The 13549-nt window shown below is 52.4% G+C and overlaps 1 protein-coding gene across 4 annotated transcripts; it reads left to right on the top strand.

Moving 5' to 3' along the window:
• The first annotated feature begins 1686 nt into the window (after positions 1-1686).
• F7 (coagulation factor VII) lies at positions 1687-12566 on the top strand. Of its 4 annotated transcripts, none has more exons than XM_039094239.2 (8): positions 1687-1807; positions 4186-4346; positions 6872-7023; positions 7100-7213; positions 8739-8879; positions 9930-10039; positions 10477-10600; positions 11456-12566. In XM_039094239.2, exons 2-8 carry the CDS (start codon positions 4288-4290, stop codon positions 12046-12048), a joined length of 1293 nt encoding a protein of 430 aa, XP_038950167.1. In that variant the 5' UTR covers positions 1687-1807; positions 4186-4287; the 3' UTR covers positions 12049-12566. The 4 variants fall into 4 exon arrangements, with proteins under 4 accessions (XP_038950167.1, XP_038950168.1, XP_038950169.1 ...); XM_039094240.2 differs by having other exon boundaries at positions 1693-1807; positions 6999-7023; positions 10477-10578; NM_152846.2 differs by having other exon boundaries at positions 1724-1807; positions 6999-7023; positions 11456-12548.
• The last annotated feature ends 983 nt before the right edge of the window (positions 12567-13549 follow it).

Below are 13549 nucleotides of genomic sequence, written 5' to 3'. Positions count from 1 at the left end.
TGCCAACCTCACAGGGTGTCAGAACCCACAGACATCATCAAACTCTGTTCTTTAGAACCACTCCTAAGAATCTGCCTCCTTGTGGAGTGAGGGAGCCTTCGTTTGTGTAGGTGTCACAGATGATGTGAGGCTGAAAGTGTAGTGTGCATATATGTAAGAGTGTGCATGGGCTGTGTGTGGAGTGTGTGTAAGAATGGTATATAACTGTACAAAGATGATGTGCACACATACAAGTCCATATGCAAGTGTGAGCACAGTGCATGTGTGTCTCCAGGTCGCTTATGGGTCTCTCATGTGTGTCACGTGTACAAGGGTGAGACAGACATGTAGCAGCTGACATGTAGTTGAGGACGCCCGTCCCATTCTGCAGGCTGTGGGGGAGCCCTTGAGAAGCTGACTGGGGGAGAGGCTTAGAGTTTCCTTTCCCAGAGAAGGGGCGGATGGTCCCTGAGCACATGTGAGGAATGTACACACAAGGAGGGCCCTGGCATCCCAGGGGAAGACTGTTTATCTTCCCTGAGAAGATATCGTAGGGAGGAGCCCAACAGCAGGACAGATGGTGACCCCTACACCTATCCCTCCAAACCATGTGTCTGCACTAGGCACAGTGCTAACGGTACCCATGGCACATGTGTGAAAGGAAGACCAAGTAGGCCAGGCCCCTGCCCGTCCACGTGAGACTCAGGAGCCAGCCAAGGCACGTGCCACGGGGAGGTCACCATCGGCTGAAAAGCTTTAGGCAGAGCCCAAGTACCAAGTGGGCTCAGCATGTAACCTCTGAATCAACTCTGGTAGTTCTGCTGCCCCAGAAATCTAAATACCCATGTCCTGGAGCTCAGAAGGGAAGGGAATCCTGAGACCAGGCCTGGACTCACACAAGAGATCTGGGGTGAATGGCTGCTGGCTCCTCTTATGTCCCTGGGGTTATCCTGTGATGAGAGGATTGGGTTTTATTGTATGAACCTTGACCTCTATCCCAGAAGAAGCAGCATAACCAGAGTGTGAAGGGACCCTAGGAGTCAGAGGTGCCCCTGAGGTAGACTGTGATGGCCAAGATGGAGGCCACTGACTAGGGAGGGAGAGGTACTGTAGTGCCCCACAAATGAGGTCTGGCTCCCAAAAGAGCGGTCTAGCCTTGTACTGCTCTGTCCCAGAAAAGAACATTTTCCCCAGAGGGTCCAACTGAAACCCACAGTACCATCCAGGAGGCTGTGGACCATAAACCGAGTGCTCTTGGACTGGACCCAGCTTTTAACACAGAAAGTTTCACATGCTGAGAAACCTTATTGATCTCAGGGAACCCAGTGTCCGAAACTCCACCTGGGGCCTGGGCCTGAGGATACGAAGGGACAAGTCACGGGCCACCTGCCGACTGGAAGGTGTGGGAAGGAGGGGGCAGGGTGGCCCTTGCAAGCCACTGAGGGCTGCACAGCACAGGCCTCCCCTACAGGTCTTTTCCAGGTCTTAGGCCCGTAGCCAGCAGCTTACACCTTTGTCACGGTGGAGTGGGCATCCACTGGTGGGTGAGATCTGTTCACACCTCCAGTCTGAGCCCACTTTGCCTGTCATGGTTTTCCTCTTTTCCCTCAATGTGCAAGTGCCAGAGACCTAACCAACCAGCCTCAGACGCTTCCAGCCAGTGTTCCAGCTTTCTCCACCCTTCTCCCCTCCTCCCTGACCTTTGCCCTCCCGGCAGCATCTGGACAGTCCCCAGCCAAACGCAACAGTCTCATCATGGTTCCACAGACTCACGGACTGCTGCTTCTCTACTTTCTGCTCCAGCTCCAGGGACCCCTAGGGGCTGTGGGTACGTACATACGTCTGTCTGTCCAGGGAGGTTTTACGGTGGACTGAGTGGCTGATGTCTGTAGCGGCGGTTGGGACATCAACAGGAACTCCCTCACGGGCAGCTCCATTTGATGTATGTCCCTGACAAAAGCAAAAAGCACCTGGATGCTTGCCACCCGGAGACAGGCAGTTCTTCACAGGGGTGGGATCTTGGGCTGCTGTCTTCCACAGACTTTTTAGAAGTAGGGTGCTTTCCTGCCCTCTATGGACACGGACATTTGCCTGTGAAGTTAGATCCTGGGGGGGTCACTCAGTACAGAGCTCTGAGGCAAGGGATCAGACATCAGAACAGCCACAGGGCACTGTGCTACAGGGCTCGCTCATGGTCTCGGCTCCATGTCCGCAGTCACGGCTCCCCCACCCGCTCCCCCCACGCACACACATACACGTGCCTCTAAGGCCTCAGGGGAGAAAGCCTGTGGCTAGGCGTCACAAACTGTAGTCTGAGGCTGCCATGAATGTTCCCACGTATAGAGGCGTTGGTCGGTGGGCTAGCCAATGGAAGCCCATGGCAAGTGGGGATTGCAGCGGGTTCCCCAGTGGAACTGAGTAGTAACCAGAGCGATGGATGGCTTTCCTGTCTTCCTTTCCCGGCTTTCCCAAGTTCTCTGCAGCAATGGGGAGGGCCTCGGGTTTGCTTCGGATCTCCAGGAGGAGGATTAAAGTACATTTGCCTTCTCCTAAGGGCCCACCCCTTACCCCTTACTCGTTGGAGAAGTGCAATGGCTGGTGACATATAGATCTTTCTCTGCCTCGTGAAGGATATTGACTGGTCCTGTTGGACAGTGTCTCCATCCTCTTTCGAGGAACACCAGAGAGTGTTCCTCAGCCCTTTTCCCTCTCTCTGTCCCCTCCCAAAATGATTTATCTGACTTCCACTCTTGTCTTTCCAGAGGACTGTCCTTTGGGGCACACCGACATCCTCCTGGTGAGCAGAGCCACCTTTTCAGCCCCACCTGGACCTAGTTCCTCCCAGCAAGGCCCATACAGGTTTTCCCTCCCTTAAACGAGTCTCCTCTGCATAGGGAAAGCTGTCTCTGTTAGCCTTCTTCTTGAATACACTGGCTGCTTTGGGGGTCTCCCCTAATTACCTTCCTTCCTGGCTCTTTTCTCTTCCCATCTCAGTCACATGGCTTCCCATGAATGGCTGCTCCTTCCAAAGACATCCCAGGCACGTGGTTTATGTGACATCATTGCCGTATGAGCACTTTGAGGGCCTCAGCTTCATCCTGACTAAGTTTAGATGATTTAAACTTCTGCATTCCTATCTCACATTTGTGGGATTCAGACCCCATGTCTATTGGGGTATCCCAAAGAACCCTCAAATCCAGCATGTCCAAACTATTGTGGCTGCCTTCGCCAAACCTTTGCTTTTCCAAAGCCAAGTGGGGAACACTGTCAAGGTCACTGACAGGCAGGGTGGTGTAGTGGAGGCTGCATCTGAAACACCTCCAGTGTAGGACAGGACTAGGAAGCCCAGGTGATGGAGCTGTGGCCTGGCACCTAGAGCTGACGCTGTTGTTATAAGATCTGAAGCCCCAGGGCTGTGTGACTTGAGATTCTTGGATTGACCCCCTGGACACAGGATAGGGGGATAGATGTGAGAATAGAGGATGATCTAAATGTGTTTGTGCGCACATTTGTGAGTACCCAAGAAAGGGACTGCACAATGTGGCATTAGCTGTCTCCTTTTGGCTTGACATCACATCGTAAGCCTCGTGTTCACTGGCCTCACAGGGGACCACCATTTGGCAGTCTTGTTACTACCGACATATCATTTTGTGACTTTCATAAGCCCTCCAAGTGTTTCCTCATTATAAATCCCTAAGAGAGACATGGTCAGAGTGCCAAACCACATGGATATGGTAAACATTCATCTCATCTAATAAATGCATCGCCACATAGTTCTACATAAGGCTGCGCCAGGGCTATCCGTCACCAACCATCAATGAAAACACATCCAATCTTAAATTCAGCTGAGCCTGGGCTATGTTGTTCTCTGTGACCTTCAGGCCACAGTGGAGGGTAAGCCATGGAAGGAACCAGCCTGTGCACCCTCCGATCCTTGAGGTAGACAGGAACTTTTTGGTTCCCACCAAAGGGTGGAGTGGAAAAAGATGAATGTGGGTAGGTCGGCTGCCATCACTGAGGGAGATGGATGTCTCCACCACTGAGAGAGCTGGTGTGGGTGGTTTACACGAGCTGTGTGGTTCCCCTCATTCACTGGAATGGTCGGGTGTGGGTGTTTCCCATTACTGATGGGCCCATCAGGAGTGGGCGACTTCTCAGCAGCTTGAGGAAGGCTTCCCATATTTCATGGGACCTTCTGTTTCTCAGTTTTCATAACCCAGGAGGAAGCACACGGTGTCCTACACAGGCAAAGGCGTGCCAACTCACTCCTAGAGGAGCTTTGGTCTAGCTCCTTGGAGAGGGAGTGCAATGAAGAGCGGTGCTCCTTTGAGGAGGCCCGAGAGATCTTCAAGAGCCCTGAGAGAACCGTGAGTGCCCCCTCCCCCGTGCCTGATCTTGTGTAGCAAACTGAGACTGGAAGGAAGGAAGCTGGGGGTCGTGAGGGTCACGCCTGTGTGTCTCAGTCTGTCTCCCCTCTCTGTGGAGGCTGCCACTCAGTACTCATAGATGCACAGGAACCCTGACACACACAGGTTTCTGCTCCAACAATACCACATGTAAGTTTTGCAAGAAATACAACTCCTAAACTACACTGGCTGTGTCTCCTATTTCCCAAAGGGAAATCCCTTATTCCCTAAGGATCCAGGGCTGCCCATGAAGTTAACCTGATAGGAAAATTTCACACACACACACACACACACACACACACACACACACCACATCATAACACACATAACACACACACCACATCATAACACACACAACACACACACACAACACACCATAACACACACACACACACACACACACACACACACACACACACATGTGCAGTCCTCACCAGAAATGTGTGAGGAACACTAGCTTTCCTCGTCCACACTTGGCCCTGTGCACAGATTTGTCTTCGCTCCTGAGTTATTCTTTTTATCTGTTTGTTTATTTCTTTTAGTTTTTTGTTTTGTTTTGTTTTTTGTTTTTGTTTTATAGCCCAGGCTGACCTCCAATTCTTCATCTTCATCTGCCTCCCAATTGCTGGAATTACAAGTATGCGCTACCCTGCCTGGCCGTGTGGTTTCATTTTGTAAAGGATGCCTATTTATACATCACTGAATGTGGTTAGACATCTCCCTCTGGAGGCTTTTCCCAGAGGTGTGTTGGGATAGGACAAGGCTTTGAGACTGGGTCCACTGTGTTTCCTTTTGTCATCATCTCTGGAAAAAATAGTCACAACCCCGGGGATATTTGTGAGGTTCCAGGGGCAGTTTTGAGGGGCTGGTTTTTTTGTTTTCCAATGGCTTTTCTTCTCACCAGCTTTGGCTCATATCACACCTCACACTCACGGGAGATTCACCTCAGGCTTACCTCACACTCACAGGAGGCTCACCTCACACAAAAGACTCACCTCACACTCACAGGAGGCTCATTCACCTCACACTTACAGGAGACTCACCTCACACAAAAGACTCACCTCACACTCACTAACAGGAGGCTCACCTCACACTCACAGGAGGCTCACCTCACACTCACAGGAGGCTCACCTCACACTCACAGGAGGCTTACCTCACACTCACAGGAGGCTCACCTCACACTCACAGGAGGCTCACCTCACACTCACAGGAGGCTCACCTCACACTCACAGGAAGCTCACCTCACACTCACAGGAGGCTCATTCACCTCACACTCACAGGAGGCTCATTCACCTCACACTTACAGGAGACTCACCTCACACAAAAGACTCACCTCACACTCACAGGAGGCTCACCTCACACTCACTAACAGGAGGCTCACCTCACACTCACAGGAGGCTCACCTCACACTCACAGGAAGCTCACCTCACACTCACAGGAGGCTTACCTCACACTCACAGGAGGCTCACCTCACACTCACAGGAGGCTCACCTCACACTCACAGGAGGCTCACCTCACACTCACAGGAGGCTTACCTCACACTCACAGGAGGCTCACCTCACACTCACAGGAGGCTCACCTCACACTCACAGGAGGCTCATTCACCTCACACTCACAGGAGGCTCACCTCACACTCACAGGAGGCTTACCTCACACTCACAGGAGGCTCACCTCACACTCACAGGAGGCTCACCTCACACTCACAGGAGGCTCACCTCACACTCACAGGAGGCTCACCTCACACTCACAGGAGACTCACCTCACACTCACTAACAGGAGGCTCACCTCACACTCACAGGAGGCTCACCTCACACTCACAGGAGGCTCACCTCACACTCACAGGAGGCTCACCTCACACTCACAGGAGGCTCACCTCACACTCACAGAACACCTCTCTCTCACACAAGAGTCCTCACGTTCACAGAAGCCCTCACACGTGAGGTTCACATGTACCGGAGAATTTACACCCACAGAACACCTCACACAGGATCTCTCACTCCTACAGGATACCTCACAAATCCAAAGGATGCTCCGCACAGGAAATTACACAGCAGACCTCACATTCACAGCACATCTCTCTCACAAGTGCCCTCACACTCAGAACAACTCACATAGGGAGCCCGGAGAAGTTACTTTCCTTACTGACCGGTGGGGCTATACCTGACAGGAAATCACTGAAGGAAAGACAGGTTTATTCCAGCTGTAGTTCAGGAGTCAAGGAAGGCATGCTAACAGCTAGTCACAGGGCACCCAGTCAGAAAGTGGAGAGTGACAGGCGTTGGTGCCAGCTCACTTCCTTTTTCTTCAGACCAGAACTCCCATGGGATGACACCTACCACATTTAGAGGGCCAGGCCAGAGCTGGAGAAAGCAGGATCAGAGTGAGAACTCAGGTACTCTCACTTGGGAGAGGCAACTGTATGGTGATTTACATGTCTCTTGGAAGGGTGTAGAGAAACACCGCCTCAGATAAGGCCTCCTCCACAGGAATGTTATCTTCCCAAGCCCCACACAGATGCCCAGGTCAGGAGCCCCACCTATAGCTCCTGAGCTCCTCCCTTGGACACTAAGTGCTACTTCTCATGAACTCACATGGCTTCTTCTTCCCTCTCAGAAGCAGTTCTGGACTATTTACAGCGGTGAGTAGGTGAAAGCCATCTGTGCCCCTCCCCCACACCCCTCCTTTACAGCACACTAACGTCAATTCACCCACAGATGGCGACCAGTGTGCCTCGAATCCATGTCAGAACGGGGGTACCTGCCAGGATCACCTCAAGTCTTATGTCTGCTTCTGCCCCCTAGACTTTGAGGGCCGGAACTGTGAGAAAAGTGAGACCAACTTCCTCCCTCCATTGCAATGGGAGGGAAGGGAAGGGCCTGGGTGACTGTAGTGGGAGGGAAGGGAAGGGCCTGGGTGACTGTAGTTGGAGGGAAGGGAAGGGCCTGGGTGACTGTAGTTGGGAGGGGAGGGAAGGGCCTGGGTGACTGGTTCCAGAGAATAACAGTCTCGTCAAGGAAGGAGAGGATGCCCCAGGCCAGCCTCAGCCCCTGTAGGAAATTGATCTAGGAGGCGTTAAGAACTCCTTTTAAATGGAGGGCCTTTGGTTTATGAGTCTAAGATTCTGGGTCTCAGATTCTGGGTCATTCCTTTTGACTCCTTGTCCTAGAATCCTGCTGGTCTGGAGAGATCTGGGGGAGGGAGGGTCCAGCTTCTGTCCCCACCAGACAATCAACTGGGTAAACTTCTTTTTCTCTGCTGTTTTAAAGGTGTGAAGTATTTACTCAGCTTTGAAATATCAAATTCTTGGAGACCACCAAACCACTCTGGGCTCAACAGTTCACTAGTGGGCCTCATAGAATTCACTGACAGCAGACATACACGGGGTGTTTTGTTACACCAAAGTTTGCGAAGTCTAGGAGCAGGCTTCCAGACATTCTGTTCTGTGGGCTCACACAGACAGCTCAGTTCTTCTAGAATCCATGTAAAGTACGATGGAGTATCACTGACCTAGAAAGTCACTTAACCCCAGACCTAGGTGTGAAGGACCTGTCTGCAGCCCCTTGGGGCCCAACCTACCTTCAATCATACCTTTTGCTGTCCACCTGGTATGGCCCAAGGTCCCAGACAAGCAGCAGTTTTCCAGTTGGGGGTCCCCCCAGGTCAGCTCTTCAACTAGGGCAGAGGTGTCCTTTCTTCAGACCAAGGGCCCCTTACTGCCAAATGGGTTCTTCCCAGTATCAGCTGCCTCCTCCTGTTCTGACCAGAACGAGGCCAGAGAGAGTAAAGAGGAAGGGAAGAAGTGTTCACTAACAGTCACTGACCCCAGAGGCCTGTAAGGTTTGGTGAGCAGTGACTGTGAGTCACAACACAGGCCTCCATTACTGAGGCTCTGGGCTGCTGCAGAACTGAACTGATTACCCTCGCCGTCTTCTCTGTCTAGAACACTAGAACCAAGGGCCTAGATGGCTCACGTGGTCATGAGGGTTGTTGCTAGAGTAACTTCTCCCTTTGACAGTCCATGGGCCATTTTTCCATTCTGTTGAGAACATTTCCTTTCCTTGAGAAAGGTTCACTTACCTCCAGAACCCTTCCCAGCTTCTCATTAGAGTCTTGGAAAGAAACACCATCAGATACCGTAGGCTTAGCATCCTCCAAATGCTGTCAAGATGGCTCAGACATGTGACTCCCAGATCTGGCTCTCATCCCTCCAAATCAGTCCACAGGGCAGGTGATGCCAGTTCAGCCTCAATAGACCACAGCGACATGCCATGTTCCAAGGGGACAAGGGAGACCACCATCATGGCCAGAGCTGGCCTTGCAGAGACCTCTCAGGTTGTCTTCTCCTGTCCTCAGACAAGAATGAGCAGCTGATCTGTGCAAATGAAAATGGTGACTGTGACCAGTACTGCAGGGACCACGTAGGGACCAAGCGTACCTGTAGCTGTCACGAGGACTACGTGCTGCAGCCAGATGAGGTGTCCTGCAAACCAAAAGGTAACAAGCTCCAATACACTCTGAAGAGCCAGTCACCTGTGCTGGTCTGTGGCAAGTTATTAGTCCAAAGAGGTGTTAACAAGGCCAGACTCCTGTTTGTCGAGTTTGCTGACTGACTAAGATAGAGGACTTGAGGCTTGCAGGACACCCCACCAGAGAGCTGTTAGCTTGGAACCCTGGGCCAGCATCCTGCACTGTCTCAAGTGCCCTGACCATTGAAGCGGGTCAGGGGTGGATGAGGAGTCCTCACATCTCCTCTAATGCCCAATGGAGTCTCTGAGACATACTTGGGAGTCCTACAGACACATCTGACATCTGTATCCACTGCCGCAGTTAACAGCATAAGATGACTTTATCATTATCATTGTCATTATTATTATTATTATTATTATTTATATGCAGGTGGGTGGGGCAGTATTACATATCACTGCAGTCCTACAGAGGTCAGAGAATGTCAGATCCCTTGGCGCTCAAGTTACAGGCAGTTGTGAGCGGCTTGAAGTGGCTGCTGGGAGCCAAACTCTTGCCCTCTTCTCTAAACACATGTTCTCCACAACAAGACTGTCTGGGCTCTGCTTCCAAAGGCCGGGCTTCCTCAGAAGAGGATGGGCTCAACCTGCGCCATGAAACCGGAAAGTCAGAAGGCCACTACTCAATGCTCTTTCTTACCTGAGGCCTTTGCCGTGTGAGGAGCATGAGGCCCGAGTCTGGTTAAAAGACCCTGTGTCTCTGCACTGGTGGTTCACACTTACACAGATCATTTCTCGCTTTCTAGCGAACCAGAACTATATGTCTTCCCTGTGAGGATCTAGCAGACCCCAGCTCTAGAAAGCCGGGTCTCAACTTTCCCCAAACCAATGTCTGCCTCCTCTCCTAGCTGCTGCACTAGGCCCTTCCTGCCCACTCTAGATGGAAACACCAAGTTTCTCTGTCCCCAGCGGGAGCTATGGCAGGGACCAGGTGCTTCTCATCCTCTGCCCACAAGAACCTTTACCCGCATCCCGCACCCCACACCCTGAACCCTGCTCTTTCTGACTTCTGTTTGTACAGTTGAGTACCCATGCGGGAGAATACCTGTTGTAGAAAAAAGAAACTTCAGCAGACCCCAAGGCCGGATTGTGGGAGGCTATGTGTGCCCCAAAGGGGAGTGCCCATGGCAGGTAAGGTTCTCCATCCTGCAAACCTCACTTTTCCAGCTCGGTCTCCCCTGATTTCGTGGTTTCTACTCTGGGGTGTGGAAGTTTTGAATTGGGTTAAATTTATACACAAAGGAACATGGGCCAGCCTCCTGTGCACTCTTGTTCAGAGAAAGGGAAGAAAAGCCCATATTGAGGCCCATTCCATGCAGAAACCATGCAAGGTCTGTAGCTGCCTCACGAGAGTCACTTGAGGAGCCATATGCACCCCATCATCCATGTATCCCATCCTTCCACACCCCTGTTGTCTACCAGAGAAAGCAGAGCTAAGGCTGCTGTATCCCCCTGGGGCAATCCCCAGAGGGATTGTGGACAGGAATTGTGTCAAGTCAGCTGCTTCCTCAAGAGCAAGGAGACCATAAAAATAGTGTGGCTCTCTTCGTCTCTGTGCCCCCGCCCAGGCTGTGCTGAAATTCAATGAGGCATTGCTGTGTGGGGCCGTCCTGCTGGACACCAGATGGATAGTAACTGCAGCCCACTGCTTCGATAAATTCGGGAAATTGGTAAACATCACAGTGGTGTTGGGTAGGTATGGCCTGTCCCTGGCCTCTGGCCTGAGGGTTTTTTCAGACTAACATTGGCTCAGGGGCTGAGGGTCAACGGCCCATCAGAATCCCTAACCAGGTGATATCTATAAGAGTGGCACTGGAGATGACCCACTTCCTCTCCCGTCAGGGAATAGGGGGAGATTGGAGACTGCTCTATTCATCTTGCCCTACTCAGAGTGGGTGTCAAGGATCCCATCCACTCCCCCGGGCCCAGCCCATTCACAACCTCCCCTTCAGAACTGCAGCGGGCCATGGTGCAGGCTTCTTCTGAGACCTTAGCAAGGACTCAAATACTAGACACCAGAGGCTGGACTGGCCACAGCCCTGTCCACATACTCTAGGTCAGAGGAGCAAGATAAACAAGAGCTTTGTGTAGGAACATGGCCACACATGGTAGTGTATGTCCATGAGTAGAGTTATGTATGGGGACATGGCCCTCATGGTAGGATATGTCCCATGAGTAGAGTTCTGTGTGGGGACATGGACACACGTGGTAAGATAAGTCCATGAGTAGAGTTATGTATGGGGACATGGCCCTCAGGGTAGTATATGTCTCATGAGTAGAGTTCTGTGTGGGGCCATGACCACATGTGGTAGGATATTTCCTATGAGTAGAGTTCTGTGTGGGGCCATGGCCACACGTGGTAGGATATGTCCCATGAGTAGAGTTCTGTGTGGGGACATGGCCACATGTGGTAGGATATGTCCATGAGTAGAGTTATGTATGGGGACATGGCCCTCAGGGTAGTATATGTCCCATGAGTAGAGTTCTGTGTGGGGCCATGGCCACACGTGGTAGGATATGTCCCATGAGTGGCGTGACGTCCCCCAGGTGAACACGACTTCAGTGAGAAGGAGGGGACTGAGCAAGTACGGCTGGTGGAACAGGTCATCATGCCCAACAAGTACACCCGCGGCAGGACTGACCATGACATCGCCCTGGTCCGCCTTCACCGGCCTGTAACCTTCACTGACTACGTGGTACCTCTGTGTCTGCCTGAACGGGCCTTCTCCGAGAACACCCTAGCCAGCATCCGCTTCTCGAGGGTCAGCGGCTGGGGCCAGCTACTGGACCGTGGTGCCACAGCTCTGGAGCTCATGGTCATCGAGGTGCCCCGGCTGATGACCCAGGACTGCCTGGAGCATGCCAAACACAGTGCTAACACCCCCAGAATCACGGAGAACATGTTCTGCGCCGGCTACATGGACGGCACCAAGGACGCCTGCAAGGGTGACAGTGGAGGCCCACACGCCACCCACTACCATGGCACTTGGTATCTGACAGGTGTGGTCAGCTGGGGGGAGGGCTGTGCAGCTATCGGCCACATCGGGGTGTACACCAGGGTCTCCCAGTACATAGACTGGCTGGTCAAATACATGGACTCCAAGCTCCGGGTTGGGATTTCTCGAGTCTCCCTACTGTAGCTCCTTGGACAGTCCAGCCTGTCCAAGACGGAAGCCGAGGCTTGTGAAGCTATTTTGTATCAAATCCTATCGACTTGCCTGCTCTTCTTTTCCTGAGGGAGGAGAAGGAGCTAAAGAAGGGTGAAGAAGGCAGAGGAAGAGATCAAACGAGAGGGGCTGGGAGAGGGGAAACAGAAAGCAGGGGAAGAGTCTGAGTTAGAGACTAGCAAGTCACTCAGAGGGTCTGGGCAGTGCAACCACAGACAGGCAGCCAGAAGGGCAGGGTGTCCTGAGGGAGACGAGGCTCAGGCCTTGCTCCTGTCTCCCCCACAGCCACCTCCTGTCTGCACAGGTTCTGTCTGCAGTGCTACACAGTAGGTGTGTTCACATGCATGTAGGACGTGTGAATGTGAGTGCGTGTGCGTGTGCCCATACTACACACGTCATTCGTACTATTGTTCCCTTTCGTCTAGTGCGAGCACCCTGTCTTTGTTTCCATTAAATGAGAAACACGGTCGGCATGTGTCATGTCATCCTTCTGGGCTGCCTAAGGGAGTATTTCTGAAGTAAAGTGTGCACTCCACCCCCATAGGGACTGGCTGGCCTCAGCACGTCTTGAGGACACCTGCTGTTACTCTGGGTTGACCTTGAGTCCCTGCGTGGAGCCCTCTGATGTCAAGTCAGATACACATCTGCAGGGCTGCTCTTCCAGGGAAGGGAAGGGGAAGGTGGACTGGGAGTAAAAGGAAGACACTGAAAGGGTTTGATTGAGGTCTTGCCCAGCCTCGGTTTCCCCAGTTATCAGTACGTATGCAGGCATCCATCTCACAGAGCAAGCTGTCCTGAGATGCCACCAAGTTCCCTTCAGAGGCTTTACTGAGGCTGTAGCTCCCTGAAGACTGACATGCTCAGTGTGGGCCCCAGAGAAGGGAGGCGACAAAGGGAAGACCCCCTCGAGCCAGCTTTACTGTTTGCCCCTAGTTCCAGACCACGGGTCTGCTGTGAGTACCTCACAGCCTCAGTGTAGGCCCAGTGACCTGGACACAGGTATCACCAGGCAGGGCAGTGTTCAGAGCATCACACATCTTTTCCAATTTCCTTCATGGTCTGTCACAGCCTGGTAAATGACAGTGACTTCCCTCCTGGTAAGACGCCAGCATTAGCCTCAACGTCTGACGTCACGGGTGTGTTTGTTCATCAGGGACCCACAGCATGCCAAGGTCCTCCCAGCACTGGTAACAGGGGGTTGGGGGGAGCCAAATGCCATTACCGTGCTCCCTGGCTACGTGCATGCAGCCACAGTTATGAGCCATTGCCTAATTAAACACCGTGACCAGCACGGGCTGCAGCCAGGATAGTGAGTGTGTGGAGCCCATTTCTACTCACTAGTGAGCAGGCACAGTGTGCATGGGCCGCAGACTCAAAAAACAGCTCTGCCAGATGAAGCTTCGAAGGAGCTATTTTGCCCTTCTCTGACCTCCTCTTTCAGGACCTAGGGAAAATGACTGCTCCTTTGTGGAAC

The sequence above is a fragment of the Rattus norvegicus genome, chromosome 16, assembly GCF_036323735.1.
Source record: "Rattus norvegicus strain BN/NHsdMcwi chromosome 16, GRCr8, whole genome shotgun sequence".
Taxonomy (NCBI): domain Eukaryota; kingdom Metazoa; phylum Chordata; class Mammalia; order Rodentia; family Muridae; genus Rattus; species Rattus norvegicus.
Note: the sequence above shows the minus strand (reverse complement) of the source record. Positions and strands in the feature narration are given on the sequence as shown.